Source organism: Rhinopithecus bieti, unplaced genomic scaffold, assembly GCF_001698545.2.
Source record: "Rhinopithecus bieti isolate Rb0 unplaced genomic scaffold, ASM169854v2 scaffold_31527, whole genome shotgun sequence".
In the NCBI taxonomy this organism is placed as follows: domain Eukaryota; kingdom Metazoa; phylum Chordata; class Mammalia; order Primates; family Cercopithecidae; genus Rhinopithecus; species Rhinopithecus bieti.
Genome location: NW_016813959.1, coordinates 2,561,502 through 2,577,508, shown reverse-complemented (window position 1 = coordinate 2,577,508; position 16,007 = coordinate 2,561,502). Strand labels below are relative to the sequence as shown.

At 42.0% G+C, this 16,007-nt stretch overlaps 1 protein-coding gene across 4 annotated transcripts in view; it reads right to left on the bottom strand.

Annotated features, from left to right (window-relative positions):
• Positions 1-16,007, bottom strand: part of STX8 (syntaxin 8) — a 350,582-nt gene that overhangs the window by 273,293 nt on the left and 61,282 nt on the right. For all 4 annotated transcript variants that reach the window (XR_001880919.1, XR_001880918.1, XM_017849241.1 and 1 more), the window contains exon 5: positions 6,043-6,167. Coding sequence is in view for 2 of the 4 variants with exons in the window: in XM_017849241.1 (XP_017704730.1) it covers positions 6,043-6,167 (125 nt within the window). In the remaining 2 variants the exon portion in view is untranslated. The remainder of the gene's footprint in view (positions 1-6,042; positions 6,168-16,007) is intronic.

The following is a 16,007-nucleotide window of genomic DNA, read 5'->3' as shown; positions in this document are numbered from 1 at the left end:
GCCGGATCTCAGCTCACTGCAAGCTCCGCCTTCCGGGTTCACGCCATTCTCCTGCCTCAGCCTCCCGAGTAGCTGGGACTACAGGCGCCCGCCACCTCGCCCGGCTAGTTTTTTGTGTGTTTTTTTTTTTTAGTAGAGACGGGATTTCACCGTACTAGCCAGGATGGTCTCGATCTCCTGACCTCGTGATCCGCCCGTCTCGGCCTCCCAAAGTGCTGGGATTACAGGCTTGAGCCACCGCGCCTGGCTTAAATTTTTGTATTTTTAGTAGAGATGGGGTTTCACCACGTTGGCCAGGATGGTCTCAATCTCTTGACCTTGTGATCCGCTTGCCTCAGCCTCCCCAAGTGCTGGTGTGAGCCACCACGCCCAGCCGGAATATAGCATTTCAAAACACAAAGGTAAGATCAGTGGAGAGAAACTGACCTGCAATGTGCGTTGCCACTCCCCCTAAACTCCACCCACACCCCACCGACCAGCAGGCTTCCCAAGGGTGAGAATGTTCATAAGGAAGCTCTGTTCTGGAGACTGTGACAAACACTTTGAGGAGCATCCTCTCACACCGACCTAAAGCAACCCCGGAAAGTAGCACCTTCTCCGGGACAAGCATCCTCTTCCCGACTGAAAACAGCTTTTCTTGGCAAAATGCAACAATGTCAGAAAATGCATGAGTATCAGCTATAAGGTGCTCCATTCAGGAACTGTGAATCCTGAAGAGTGAATGGTTGTGCTGCATGTAAAGCTGTGTTGCTTTTCACTTTTTCACTTTCCTTCAAATATGGTAATGGGTGAAGTATGTAAAACTGAAGATGTAAGAGAGTCACAGTGTTTCACTGACTGGATAATTTCACTGTGAAAAAGGAACTCAAAATAGAATTACATTTCTGCATCTGCCCAAGAGGGACTGACAGGCGCCAGGCTTCCTTCTGGCCTGAAACAACTGGAAAAACAAAACGAAATTGGGTAAACATACAAAACAACAGTTTTAAGACATGGACATAAGGAAATGAAGGGCGGTGATCTCTGAGAGACGGGAAACAAATGAGGTGAGTTCTAAGACTGCCCCAGATTACTGCCTCACAAGAGTTCCCCAGCCATGGTGTGGGCATGGGAGAACATAGGTGGAGCCCAGCATTTTCCTTGAGTTGAGAAAAGTCCAAAGAGGCCATGGTGGTTAGAGGATGTAGGGCACAGGACCAGAGAGGAGCACAGAGAGAGCACTCTGCAGACCTGCACATGAGCCACTTTGATTCTCGAGCTGAATGCCATTCAGAAATTAGTGAGTTTGGCAAGGCTGCATGATCCAAGATCAATATACAAAGATCAATTGTATTTTGATACACAACAATTAGAAACTGACCTTTTTAAAATGCTACTTAGAATAAAAGATATGAAGGCCGGGCACGGTGGCTCATGCCTATAATCCTAGCACTTTGGGAGGCCGAGGCGCACAGATCACGAGGTCAGGAGATCGAGACCATCTTGGCTAACATGGTGAAACCCCATCTCTATTTAAAAAAATACAAAAAATTGGCCGGCGTGGTGGCGGGCACCTGTAGTCCCAGCTGCTCAGGAGGCTGAGGCAGGAAAATGTCGTGAACCTGGGAGGCAGAGATTGCAGTGAGCCGAGATCTCACCACTGCACTCCAGCCTGGGCGACAGAGCGAGACTCTGCCTCAAAAAAAAAAAAAAAAAAAAAAAGATATGAAATACTTAGGAATAAATAAGATAAAAGATATATAAGACATGTATAGCAAAAACTAAAAAGCATTGCTGAGAGAATTTGAGACTCAATAGTGTTAAAATATCAATTCTCCTCAAACTAATCTAAAAATTCAATGTAATCTCAATCAAATGCCCAGGAAGCTTTCTTCTGTAAAATTAAAAAGAGATTCTAAAATTCACATGGAAATGCAAAAGACCTAGAATATCCAATAAAATCGTAAAAATAAACGAAGCTGGATGACCTGTACTATCTTGCTTAATGACTCATCATAAAGGTAAAAGAATTAATACAGTGTGGCACTGGTATAAAGATAAACAAATAGACCAATGGAAAAGAACAGAGAGTACAACAGAAATAGGCCCATACACGCAGCGGCTCACACCTGTAATCCCAGCACTATGGGAGGCCAAGGTGGGCGGGTCACCTGAGGTCAGGAGTTTGAGACCAGCCTGGCCAACATGGAGAAACCCTATCTCTACTAAAAATACAAAACTTAGCTGGGCATGGTGGTACTCGCCTGTAATCCCAGCTACTCAGGAGGCTGAGGCAGGAGAATCGCTTGAACCTGGGAGATGGAGGTTGCAGTAAGCCAGGATCACGGCACTGCTTTCCAGTCTGGGCAACAGTCTCAAAAAAAACAAACAGGCTGGGTGCGGCGGCTCACGCCTGTAATCCCAGCACTTTGGGAGGCCGAGGGGGGAGGATCACAAGGTCAGGAGATCGAGACCATCCTGAATAACACGGTAAAACCCCATCTCTACTAAAAATACAAAAAAGTAGCCGGGCGTGGTGGCGGGCGCCTGTAGTCCCAGCTACTCGGGAGGCTGAGGCAGGAGAATGGCGGGAACCCGGGAGGCGGAGCTTGCAGTGAGCTGAGACTGCATCACTGCACTCCAGCCTGGGTGACACAGCGAGACTCTGTCTCAAAAACAAACAAAAACAAACAAAACATGATGAGCTATCACCTCACACCTGTCAGAATGGCTATGATCAAAAAGAAAAAAGATAAGTACTGGCAAGAATGTGGAGAAAAGGGAATCCCTGCACACTGTTGGTGAGGATGTAAATTTACTGCAGCCATTATGGAAAACAGTATGGAGGTTCTTCAAAAAATTAAAAGTGATCCCAGCAATCCCACTGCTGGCATTTGTAGGCAAAGAAAACCAGACAAATACCACATGATCTCACTTATACGTGGAATCTGAAAAAAGTGAACTCAGAGAAGCAGAGAGCAGAGGAGTGGTTACCAAGCCCTGGGAGTTGGGGAAGAGATGAGGAGATGCGGGTCACAGAATACAAAATTTCAGTTAGACAGAAAGAATAAGCTCAAAAGATCAGTAGATCAATAGTACAATAGGGTGACTAATATGCTTAAAAACTGCTAAGAGAGTAGATTTGAAGTGTTCTCACCCCAAATAAATATGCATGTGAGCTAATACACAAGTTAATTAGATTGACTTGCCCGTTCTACTATGTATACATATTTCGAAGCAACATGTTGCAAACCATAATTTTTACTTGCAAATTAAAATTGTTTTAAATTTAAAAGTCATACAGCTACTATATGACTCAGTCATTCCACTTGTAGGTATTTACCTCAGGAAAAAAATGCAAATTTATGTCCATACAAAGACTGATACATGAATGCAAATAGCAGCTTTCTTTGTAACAGCCAAAAACTGAAAACCACCCAAATATTAATCAACAGGTGAATGGATACACAGATTGAGGTAAATCCATACAATGGAATACAAATCTACAATGTAAGAGTGAAACACAGTCCAGGTGTGGTGGCTCACGCCTATAATCCCAGCACTTTGGGAGGCTGAGTTGGGTGGATCACTTGAGGTCAGGAGTTCAAGACCAGCCTGGCCAACATGGTGAAACCCCATCTCTACTAAAAATACCAAAAAAATTAACTGGGCATGATGGCGGGCGCCTGTAATCCCAGCCACTCGGGAAGCTGAGGCAGGAGAATTGCTTGAACCCAGGAGGTGGAGGTTGTGGTGAGCCAAGATCGTACCACTGCACTCTAGCCTAGGCAACAAAGCCAGACCGTGTCTCAAAAAAAAAAAAAAAAAGAGTGAAATACTAATACACATAACCAGTTCAATGAACCTTAAAATAATTATGCTTAGACAAAGAAGCCAGAGCCCCTTCTTCCCCAAAAGATACATACTGTATAGTTCTATTTATATAAAATTATAGAAAATAGAAACTAATTTATAGTGACAGAAAGCAGTTCAGCAGTTGTCTGGGCATGGCGGGGAGGAACAATAGGAAGAATTATAAAGAGGCATGAAGAAAACTTTTGGGAGTAACAATTAGGTTCATTATTTTTATTGTAGTGATGGTTTCACAGGCATATACGCATGTCAAAGCTTATCAAATCATATACTTCAAACATGGGCCATTAATGATCACGTCAACTATATCTCAATAAAGTTGATTTTAGGTTTATTTTCTCCTCCTCCTCCTCCTCCTTCCTCTTCCTTTTTATTTGTTAATTTATTTAAAGATGGGATTTTACTATGTTGCCTAGGCTAGTGTCAAACTCCTACACTCAAGCCATCCTGTCGCCTTGGCTTCCCAAAGTGTCAGGAGTACAGGTGTGTGCCACCAGGCCTGGCAATAAAGCTGATTTTAAAAAGCAGAATTGGCCAGGTGTGGTGGCTCAAACCTATAAAACCAGCACTTTGCGAGGCCGAGACAGGCAGATCACGAGGTCAGGAGATTGAGACCATCCTGGCTAGCACGGTGAAACCCCGTCTCTACTAAAAAAAAAAAAAATACAAAAAATTAGCTGGGCAACGTGGCAGGCGCCTGTGGTCCCAGCTACTCGGGAGGCTGAGGCAGGAGAATGGCGTGAACCCGGGAGGCGGAGCTTGCAGTGAGCCGAGATCGCGCCACTGCACTCCAGCCTGGGCGACAGCGTGAGACTCTGTCTCGGGAAAAAACAAAAAGCAGAATTAGAAAGAATAATGTATCTGTACATACTGACATTTTTAAAAGTCCATAATACATACTAAGTTTTTTGTTTTCTTTGAAATGGAGTCTCACTCTGTCGTCCAGGCTGGAGTGCAGTGGCACGCTATATCAGCTCACTACAACTTCTGCCTCCTGGGTTCAAGTGATTCTCCTGCCTCAGCCTTCTGAGTAGCTGGGTTTACAGGTGCGTGCCACCATACCCGGCTAATTTTTTTATTTTTAGTAGAGACGGGGTGTCACCATATTGGCCAGGCTGGTCTCTAACTCCTGATCTCAGGTGATCCACCCGCCTTGGCCTCCCAAAGTGCTGGGATTGCAAGCGTGAGCCACCACACCCAGCCGACACATACTAAGTTTTAAAAAGGTGTGGAATTATATATATATGGAGAGAGCTAAATATCTCATGATTCCATTTATGTAAAGTAAGTATATTTATATTGAATATATGTATGTGAATATATACAAAACGTCTAAGGAAATACATATTAATCTGTTTCTAGTTCGAGATTGGAGAACCAATATGGAGGGCTTTCATCTTATACATTCCTATATTGTTTACACTTTGTATAACAATCATGCATTACTTCTGAGATTTTACAAACATAAGAAAGTTAAAAAAAAAAAAAAAGTAGAAAAGCCACAGGGCAAAAGATAAAAAAGAAAAGCCAAATTGACTATTTTATAACAACAACAACAACAAAAAAATGGAGTCTTGTGTTTGGAGACTAATTCCCAGTCGTGAAGCTAAAGCACAGAGCATAGGCATCAAATTCACTCGGACTTCGACTCAGATCTGCTGTCTCTGCTCTTGCCCAATGGAAAATCACCACTTCCATGAGCCACCGAGATGAGTGACAGCAACTGTCTATTGCTCAGGTATCCTGAGGCACACACCAAAAGCTTTAAAAGACCAGCAGTTTTCACTCCAGTTTTCAATGGGGATGAGGAACAATCAAGGCTCCAGTAAAAAATCTGGTGGTCGGGTGTGGTGGCTCACGCCTGTAATCCCAGCACTTTGGGAGGCCAAGGTGGGAGGATCATGAGGTCAGGAGATCAAGACCATCCTGGCTAACAGGGTGAAACCCTGTCTTGACTAAAAAATACGAAAAATTAGCCAGGCATGGTGGCACGCGCCTATAGTCCCAGCCTCTCGGAAGACTGAGGCAGGAGAATCATTTGAACCCAAGAGGTGGAGGTTGCAGTGAGCCAAGATCACGTCACTGCACTCCAGCCTGGGTGACAGAGCAAGATTCTGTCTCAAAAACAAACAAACCAACAAAAAATTCTGGCAAGGTTTCTGAGCCCACACTCCTCAGGGTATTTGGTACCTTGGATAATTTTCTGCTGCTGTTGCCGGATTTCATCAAAACCCAAGCCTCTGGTCTCCTCTGGCTCCTCAAAGAGCCAAGGGTTGGGTGCTCCTCGCTTAGCCTCTTCACTCATCAGGCTGGACCTAAAGAACAATATTAAATGATATTGATATATCTCAAAACATGCAGCTCAAATGCAAATTACTCCCACCAAGTGCAGAGGTAGCCAGCCTCGAATGCTTTGAAAATTCAATTCAAACACAATTTATTGCATCCTGAGTTTATGCCAGGAACTGTATTCAGTGCTGGAAGAGATACAGGGATGAATAAGGCACAAGGTTGGTCCTCAGAATTACAGCCTGTTATAGAGATGAAGAGAGAACATAATATTTGTACTAATCCTCTAAGAAATGTTTGAGTTAATAATCCTAAGAGAAGTTGGTAATAAATGAGGTTCTTAAATTTCAAAAACAGAAGGCTGAACAGTAGCCTTTTTATTAGCACAAAGTTTGTCTCAGAGGCTATGTGACCCCAAAGGTACAAATATTATTTCTCAAGCAGATACAATGTTGCGACTACAGATTACAATGTTTTTTTTTGTTTGTTTGTTTGTTTGTTTGTTTTAAAGAGACCATATAATTTCCCATTAAAGGGTATTTGGAGCCAGGCGCAGTGGCTCATGCCTGTAATCCCAGCAATCTGGGAGGCCGAGGCGGGCAGATCACCTGAAGTCAGGAGTTCCAGACCACCCTGGCCAACATGATGAAACCCTGTCTCCAATAAACACAAAAAAAATTAGCCAGGCTTGGCGGCGGGCATCTGTAATCCCAGCTACTTGGGTGGCTGAGGCAGAAGAACTGCTTGAACTGGGAGGCAGAGGTTGTAGTGAGCCAATATAGCGCCACTGCACTGTAGCCTGGGTAGCAGAGCAAGACTCTGTCTCAAAAAAAAAAAAAAAAAAAAAAAAGGAGTATTTGGTTGCTCACAGACACATGCAGGGTTTCAATACCAATTTTGTGACTTTAATATAGCATTCATAACAGAATAAACACATTCTGATTTGTCAATCTTAACCTTACTCCCTCTAATAATCCATGTGCCCTTTCTACACCAGACCAGTTGGTCTCCCTATCTAAGGATCAGGAAACACATGATTTCCACCTCAGTCCCCATGTTTTCAGGATTCTCCTCCTCTCAAGTAGCTCCTCTCCTCTCCCTGCCTGTCCACATTCTGTCCAAGCTGAGAAGATCATCGTGTCCAGGACACCACCTTCTGACCACTTCAACGAAGAGATGAACATTCACTTTAGAGCTCTCGTCAGATTCATGAAAAATCATAGAACAAATGGTGGGTGGGACATCAGCAAGATGGCTGATTAGAGGCACCTGGTGCTCACTTGCCCCCCACTTTCTTATGGAAGGACAAAGGCAATGAATAAACAGCTAAGATTTGACTTCAGTGTGGGAAAGCACAGGACTGCAGTGGGGAAGTGGAGAGGCCCCTGTGGTGACTGAAAGTCTAGAAGGGCAGCATGAAGGCCCCCAGCCTCTGTGGCCCCATCTCTTCCACCAGGATTGGGTAGGCCTGGACGTATGAGGGCCTTCTCCCTGTGAGGAAGAGGTAAGCAGGAGATTCTCACCTGCCCCCACTGCCATGGCAAACACCTACAGTCCTTACTACAGGAGGATCCCCCAGTACTTGCAAGTTCTGAGCCCAGTTTGGAGAGCTGCTGGGAATTCGTACAGTTGCACTGCCCCAGATTAGGAGTACACCCCACTCCCCACCCCACCCCATGAGCCAAGTTACTACAGCACGGCGCCATCTTCAGACCACAGCTCCCTCTGGAGTGTGCCCTCCTCTTGGGGCCAGTAGCCACTGCACCTTTCCAGCATTGAGACTCCATCTTCATGCCACTAAACCTACACAGGTGGCTGAACTCCACACCCCAGGCCCCAGGAATGGCTGTGACTCTGGTCCTGCACTGAAGGAAAACCACCATCCTCACTTTCAGCCACAGGAACAGTCCCACCCAGGGCAAATCCACTCTTGAGCCCCAACCAAACTGCTGTATACCCTCCTGCAAGCAGAAGGCCTTGAGCAACTGACAGACTAGCAGAGTGACTACACTCCTGCATCCAGGATCTGTGAAACAGTCGGGCAGTGCAGCCCCCTACAGACATGCCCCCAGCCCGCCGAAAGGTTCCACACCTCAATCAGAGCCTGAGAAACAACCCTGCAGGATGCCCCTGGCAGACATACCCCCAGGTCAGCCAAGTTGCCCTATGTCCACATCCCAGGCCTGAAAAACAGTCCATGAGTCAACCCCTGCAGCAACTCCCCTATGCCAGCTGAGCAGCCCTGCGTTCACATCCCAGGCCTGAGAAGCAACTCCTCAGGCCACTCCCGACAGACATGACCAGAGGGCTGTCAAGCAGCCTTATGCCCACCTCTCATGCCTGAGAAATAGCCAGCCCTGTGGGCTGTCCGCAGTAGGCATTTCCCCCAGGAGAGCTAAGCAGCAGTGTGCTCATGTCCTGAACTTGAGAAACGCCCAACAGGCCACCTCTGGCAGGCATACTCCCAGACTGGCCAAGCAACCAAGCAACTGTGCCCTCAGCCAGAGTAAGGGCACCAACCCCAACCCCAGCAAGTGAGACCCCAAGTTGGACAACCCACCATGTGAACGAATGCATCGCTGACCTGACAAATAGTCCAGTGAGCACATCCCTGGCAAAGTCATGTCACCACTACCACAAAGCCTCTCAGCTGAGGCCACTGAGACACTCACAAACATCACTAGCATGGATTACAGTTGAAGAAACTACACAAAAACTACACTACTATGCCCACCTGGAACCAAAATCAATGCATCCCACTAAACCAACACCCCAAGATCCATTCATATGAATATTTCTTTCCCTGCAAAACCTACTGCATAAAGTTGGAAGAAGCAACTATTCCACCAGATGCATAGAAATCAACATAGGGATACATCAAACATGAAAAAGCAAGGAAACATGAAACCTCCAAAGGAATACAATAATTCCTGTGTAATAGACCCCAATGATAGAGAAATATACAAAATGACAGAAAAAGAATTCAAAATAATTGTTTTTTTATTTTTTACAGTGAGATACAAGATAATAGAGCTAGACAATTTGATGAAATCATTACCTGAACAAGAAATTCAACAAGAAATATACCATAAAAAAAACAAAACAGGTATCCTAGAGTAGAATAATTCAATGAATAAACAAATAAATACAAGCTAGAGCTTTACCAAAAGAATAGACCAAGCAGAATTTTACTTATTTACTTATTTATTTATTTGGAGACAGGTTCTCACTGTCACCCAGGCTGGAGTACAGTGGCATTATCTCAGCTCACTGCAATCTCCACCTCCGGGGTCCGCCCTCAGCCCTCCTGAGTAGCTGGGACTACAAGCGTGTGCCATCACATCCAGCTAATTTTCGTATTTTTTGGTAGAGATAGGGTTTCAGCATGTTAGCCAGGTTGGTATCAAACTCCTAACCTCAAGTGATCTGCCCGCCTTGGCCTCCCAAAGTGCTGGGATTACAGGTGTGAGCCACCATGCGTGGCTGAATTTTTGAACTTGAAGACAGATCTTGTGAAATAACACAGAAAACGGAAAAGAAAACGTAAAATGGAATGAAGAAAGCCTACATAATTCAGGGGACACCATTAAGTGAACAAACATTCACATTGTAGGTGTTCCAGAAAGAGAAAAGAAGGGGAAATGTACAGAAAACATTGAATGAAATAGTAGCTGAAAAATTCCTAAGTCTTGGAAACTTCCAGATCCAGGAAGCCAAAAGAATCCCAAATAGATTCCATTCAAACAGGACCCCTCTTAGGCACATTAGAGTCAAATTATCAAAAGTCAAAGACAAGGAATTCTAAAAACAGCAAGAGAAGGATTGGGTGCAGTGGCTCATGCCTGTAATCCCAGTACTTTGGGAGACCGAGGCAGGCAGATCACGATGTCAGGAGTTCAAGACCAGCCTGGCCAACATGGTGAAACTCTGTCTCTACTAAAAATACAAAAAATTAGCTGGGTGTGGTAGCAGGTGCCTGTAATCTCCGCTACTTGGGAGGCTGAGGCAGGAGAATCACTTGAACCCAGGAGGCGGAGGTTGCAGTGAGCCGAGACCACACCACTGCAATCCAGCCTGGGCAACAGAGCAAGACTCCATCTCAAAAACAAACAAACAACAACAACAAAAACAGCAAGAGAAAAGCATCAAATCACCTATGAGGGAATTCCCATTAGACTAATAGCAGATTTCTCAGCAGAAATCTTACCAATCAAGAGAGAATAGGATTTTATGTTCAAAGTACTAAAAGAAAAAAAAAAAAATCTGCCAACCAAGAATATTACATGTAGCAAAGATATCTTCCAGAAATGAAAGAGAAATAAAATCTTTCACAGACAAGCAAAAACAAAGGTAATCCATCACCACTAGACCAGTCTTACAAGAAATGCTCAAAGGAGTATTATACCTGGAAGTGAAAAGATCATAACAGCCATTATAAAAACATGTGACACTATAAAACTCATAGGTGGAGCCAAAATACAAAGGACAACCAGAAAGAAAGAAATCAAGCCTTTTCACTTCAGAACACTACCCAACCACAAAAATAAACAATAAGACGAAGTAAGGAACAAAGGATATACAAAACAACCAGAAATCAATAAAATGACAAGATAAGTCCTCACCTATTAATAATAACCTTGAATGTAAGGTGAATTAAATACCTCATTAAAAGACACAGACTGGATAACTAGATTAAAAAACAACAACAACAACAACAACAACAAAAGACTAGACTCAACTATATGCTGCCTAAAAGAAACTCACCTGACCTACAGACACACATAGACTGAATGAAAGCAAAGGTATGGAAAAAGATATTCTATGCAAACGAAAACCAAAAGTAAGCAGGAGTAGTTGTCCTTATATCAGACAAAACAGACTTCAAGTCAAAAGTTGTGAAATTAGACAAAGAAGGACATTACATAATAATAAGGGGATCAATTCAACAAGAGAATATAACAACTGTAAATATATACACATTCAATACCAGAGCACTCAGATATATAAAGCAAACATTATTAGCTCTAAAAGGAGAGAGAGACTCAAATAGTGTAATAGCTGGGGATTCTAACATCTCACTCTCAGCACTGGACAGATTATTCAGACAGACTACACCACAGAACAAACAGACCTAACAGACATTTACAGAACATTTCACGCAACAGCTACAGAAAATACATTCTTGTCGACAGCACATAGAACATTCACCAGGACTGACCATATGTTAGGAAACAAAACAAGTCTCAAAAATGTTTTTAGACTTTGAAATTGAAATCATACTAAGTATCTGATTTAACCACAGTGGAAAATATCAGTAACATGAGGAACATGCAAAATGATACAAATACATGGAAATTAAACAACATACTCTTGAACAGCCAATGAGTGAAGGACAAAATTAAGAATGGAATTTTAAAATTCCTTAAAGTAAATGAAAATAGAGGCACAACATACCGCAACCTATGGGACACAGCAAAAGTAGTACTATGAGGCAACTGTATAACAATAAAGGCCTACAATAAAAAACTAGAAAGATTTCAAATAACCTTACAATGTATCTCAAGGAAACTAGGAAAGCAAGAATAAATCAAACCCAAAATTAGTAAAGGAAAGAAATAATAAAGATCAGAGGAAAAATAAATGAAATTGAAATAAAAAATGTATTTAAAAAACCAACAAAATAGAAGTTGGTTTTGTGTAAAGATAAAATTGAGAAACCATTAGCTAGATTAAGAAAAAAGAGATATGACTCAAACAAAATCAGACAAGAAAAAGGAGACATCACAATGGATGCCAAAGAAATACAAAGAATCATTACAGGATACTACGAACAACTCTACACCAATAAATTCAAAAACGTAGAGGAAATGGATAAATTTCTGGACATATACAACCTACCAAGACTGAACCAAGAAGACATGTTTTTTTAAAACCTGAACAGACCAATAACAAGTAATGAGTTTGAATCAATAATATAAAATCTGCCAACAAAGAGAAGTCCAGGACTAAATGGCTTTCATACTGAATTCTACCAAACCTTTCAAGAAAAATGCATACCAATTCTTCTCAAACTATTCCAAAAAATCAAAGGGGAGGGTATTCTACCTAATTCATTCTAAGAGGCTAGAATAACCCTGATATCAAAAGCAGATGAGAATACAACAGAAAAAGAAAAGTACAGGACAATATCCCTGATGAATATACACACAAAAAATCCTCAACAGAATGCTAGCAAATCAAATCCAACAATACATCACAAAGATAATATACTATGATCAAGTGGAATTTATCCCAGGAAGGCAAGGATGGGTCAACATACACAAATCAATAAATGTGATACATCACATCAACTATAAAGGACAAAACCCATATGATAATCTCAATAGATGCAGAAAAAATATTTGATAAAATTCAACATCTCAATTAAAAACTCTCAATAAATTAAGTACTGAAGGAAAGTACCTCAACACAATAAAGGCCATATATGACAAACCCACAGCTAACATCATATAGAAAAGGTGAAAGCTTTCCCTCTGAGAACTAGAAGACAAGGATGCCCACTCTCATCACTCTTACTCAACACAGTACTGGAAGTCTTAGCCATGGTAATCAGACAAGAGAAAGTAATAAATGGCATTCAAATTGGAAAGGAGAAAGTCAAATTGTTTCTGTTTGCGGAAAACATGATCTTATAGAGAGAAAAGCCTAAAAACTACAAAAAAAAAAAAAAAAACTTCTTAGAACTGATAAATTCAGTAAAGTTGCAGGATACAAAATCAACACACGAAAATACGAAAGTGGTGTTTCTATAAATAATGAACTAGTTGAAAAGAAATCAAAAGACAATCTCATTTACAATAGCAATCCGCCCCCAAAATTACCTAGGAATAAATTTAACCAAGGAAGTGAAAGCTCTCTAAAAGAAAAACTACAAAACACTGATGAAAGAAATTGAAGAGGATACAGACAAAGGGAAAGTTATTTCATGCTCATGGATTGGAAGAATTAATATTGTTAAAATGACTATACTACCCAACGCAAGCTACAGATTCAATGCAATCTCTATCAAAATATCAATAACATTCCTCACAGCAATAGAAAAAAAAATCTTAAAAATCTGCATGGAACCACAAAAGACCCTGAAGAGCCAAAGCTATCCTAAGCAAAAAGAACAAAGCTGGAGGCATCAGACTACTAGACTTCAAAATATACCACAAAGCTGTAGTAATGTACTACAATGCTGTTTTTATGGTACTGACATAAAATTAAACACACAGACCAATGGAACAGAATACAGAACCCAGAAATTTAGCCATGTATCTAGAGTCAACTGTTTTTTTTTTTTCAAGGTAGAGTCTCACTCTATAACCCATCTGGAGTGCAGTGACACGATCTTGATTCACCGCAACCTGCGCCTCCCAGGCTCAAGCGAGCCTCCCACCTCAGCCTCCTGACTAGCTGGGATTACAGGCACATGCCACCACACTCAGATAATTTTTGTAGAGATGAGGTTTCACCATGTTGCCCAGGCTGGCCTCAAACTCCAATCTGCCCACCTCAGCCTCCCAAAATGCTGGGATTACAGGTCTGAATACAGCCAAGCCAAGTTTCCTGATTTTTGACAGAGGTGGCAAGAATACTCATTGGGGAAGACAGTCTCTTCAATAAATGGTGCTGGGAAACTGAATATGCACATGCATAAGAATGAACCTAGACACCCATCTATCACCCTATGCAAAAATCAACTCAAAATGAATCAAAGACCTAAACGTAAAACCCGAAACCACAAAAGTATCAGGCAAAAACAGGGAAAACACTTCAGGATGTTCATCTGGGAAAAGATTTTATGAGTAAGACCTCACAAGCACAGGCAACAAAAGCAAAAGAAACGAATGAGATTATATCAAGCTAAAAAGCTTCTGCACAGCAAAGGAAACAGTCAATAGAGTGAAAATACAATCTATAGGAGAAAATATTTGCAAACTGTTTATCTAACAGAGGATTAATATGCAAAATATATAAGGAACTCAAAATAGCTCAATGGCAAAAAATCATCATAATAATAGATTGAAAAATGGGCAAGTGAACTAGGCATGGTGACATGCACCTATAGTCCCAGCTACTCAGGCTGAGGTAGGAGGGTTACTTGAGCCTGTACAACAAAGTGAGACTCTATTTCAAAAAAAATAAATACACAAAATATGTGAAAGAAAGACGGACAAATGATCTGACAAGGTATTTCTCAAAAGATGACATACAAATGCACCAACAAATATAAAAAAATTGCTCAGCATTACTAACTGTCAGGGAACTGCAAATCAAAATCACAATGAGGTATCATCTCATTCCACTTAGAATGTCTATCATCAAAAACACAAAACAGCAAATGCTTGTGAGGAGACTGAGGGACAGGAACTCTTAGACACCGATGGTGGAAATGTAAACTAATAAAGCCACTATGGAGAATAGTATGGGGGTTCCCCAAAAAACTATAACTAGAACTACCATATGATCCAGCAATCCCCCTACTGGGCACTTATCCAAAGGAAAGAAAATCAGTATTTTGAAGAGATATCCACACCCACATGTTTACTGCAGCACTATTCACAGTAGGCAAAATATGGAATCGAACTATCCAACAACGGATGAATGGATAAAGACAGTGTGGTAGGCCAGGCGCGGTGGCTCACGCCTGTAATCCCAGCACTTTGGGAGGCCGAGACAGGTGGATCACGAGGTCAGGAGATCGAGACCATCCTGGCTAACACGGTGAAACCCTGTCTCTACTAAAAAAAAAAAAAAAAAAAAAAAAAAAAAAAACTAGCCGGGCGAGGTGGCGGGCACCTGTAGTCCCAGCTACTCGGGAGGCTGATGCCGGAGAATGGCATGGACCCGGGAGGCGGAGCTTGCAGTGAGCTGAGATTCGGCCACTGCACTCCAGCCTGGGCAACAGAGCGAGACTCCGTCTCAAAAAAAAAAAAAGTGTGGTATATACACACAACAGAATACTATTTAGCCATGAAAAATAATGAAGTCTTGTCATTCACAGCAACATGGATGGAACTGAAGGATATTATCTTAAGTAAAATAAGCCAGGCACAGAAAGCTGAACACTGCATGTTCTTATTCATATGCAGAAGCTAAAAAGAAGTTGATCTCATAGAAGTAAAAAGTGTAACAGAGCACACCAGAAACTGGGGAGAGTAGGGAGAAGGGGGAGAGCAAGAGATTTGTTAAGGGACACAAAATTATAGTTGGACAGGAGGAATAAGTTTGAGTGTTCTATTCACCAGTGTAGGATGACTACAGTTAACAATCATAGTCTAAGTAGCTAGAAGGAGGATATAGAGTGTTCCCAACACGAAGATATGAGAAATGTTTGAGATGATGAACATGCTAATCATCCTGACTGGCTCATTATATATTACATGTAGGAAAACATCACTAGGTAGCCCATAAACATGTATAATTATTAAATGTCAAATAAAACAAAATGATAGGCCAGGCACGGTGGCTTATGCCTGTAATCCCCGCACTTTGAGAGGCCAATGCAGGCAGACCACCTGCGGTCAGGAGTTTGAGACCAGCCTGGCCAACATGGTAAAACCCCTTCTCTACTAAAAATACAAAAATTCACATGAAAAAATGCTCATCGTCACTGGCCATCAGAGAAATGCAAATCAAAACCACAATGAGATACCATCTCACACCAGTTAGAATGGCAATCATTAAAAAGTCAGGACACAACAGGAGCTGGAGAGGATGTGGAGAAATAGGAACACTTTTACACTGTTGGTGGGATTGTAAACTAGTTCAACCATTATGGAAAACAGTATGGCAATTCCTCAAGGATCTAGAACTAGATG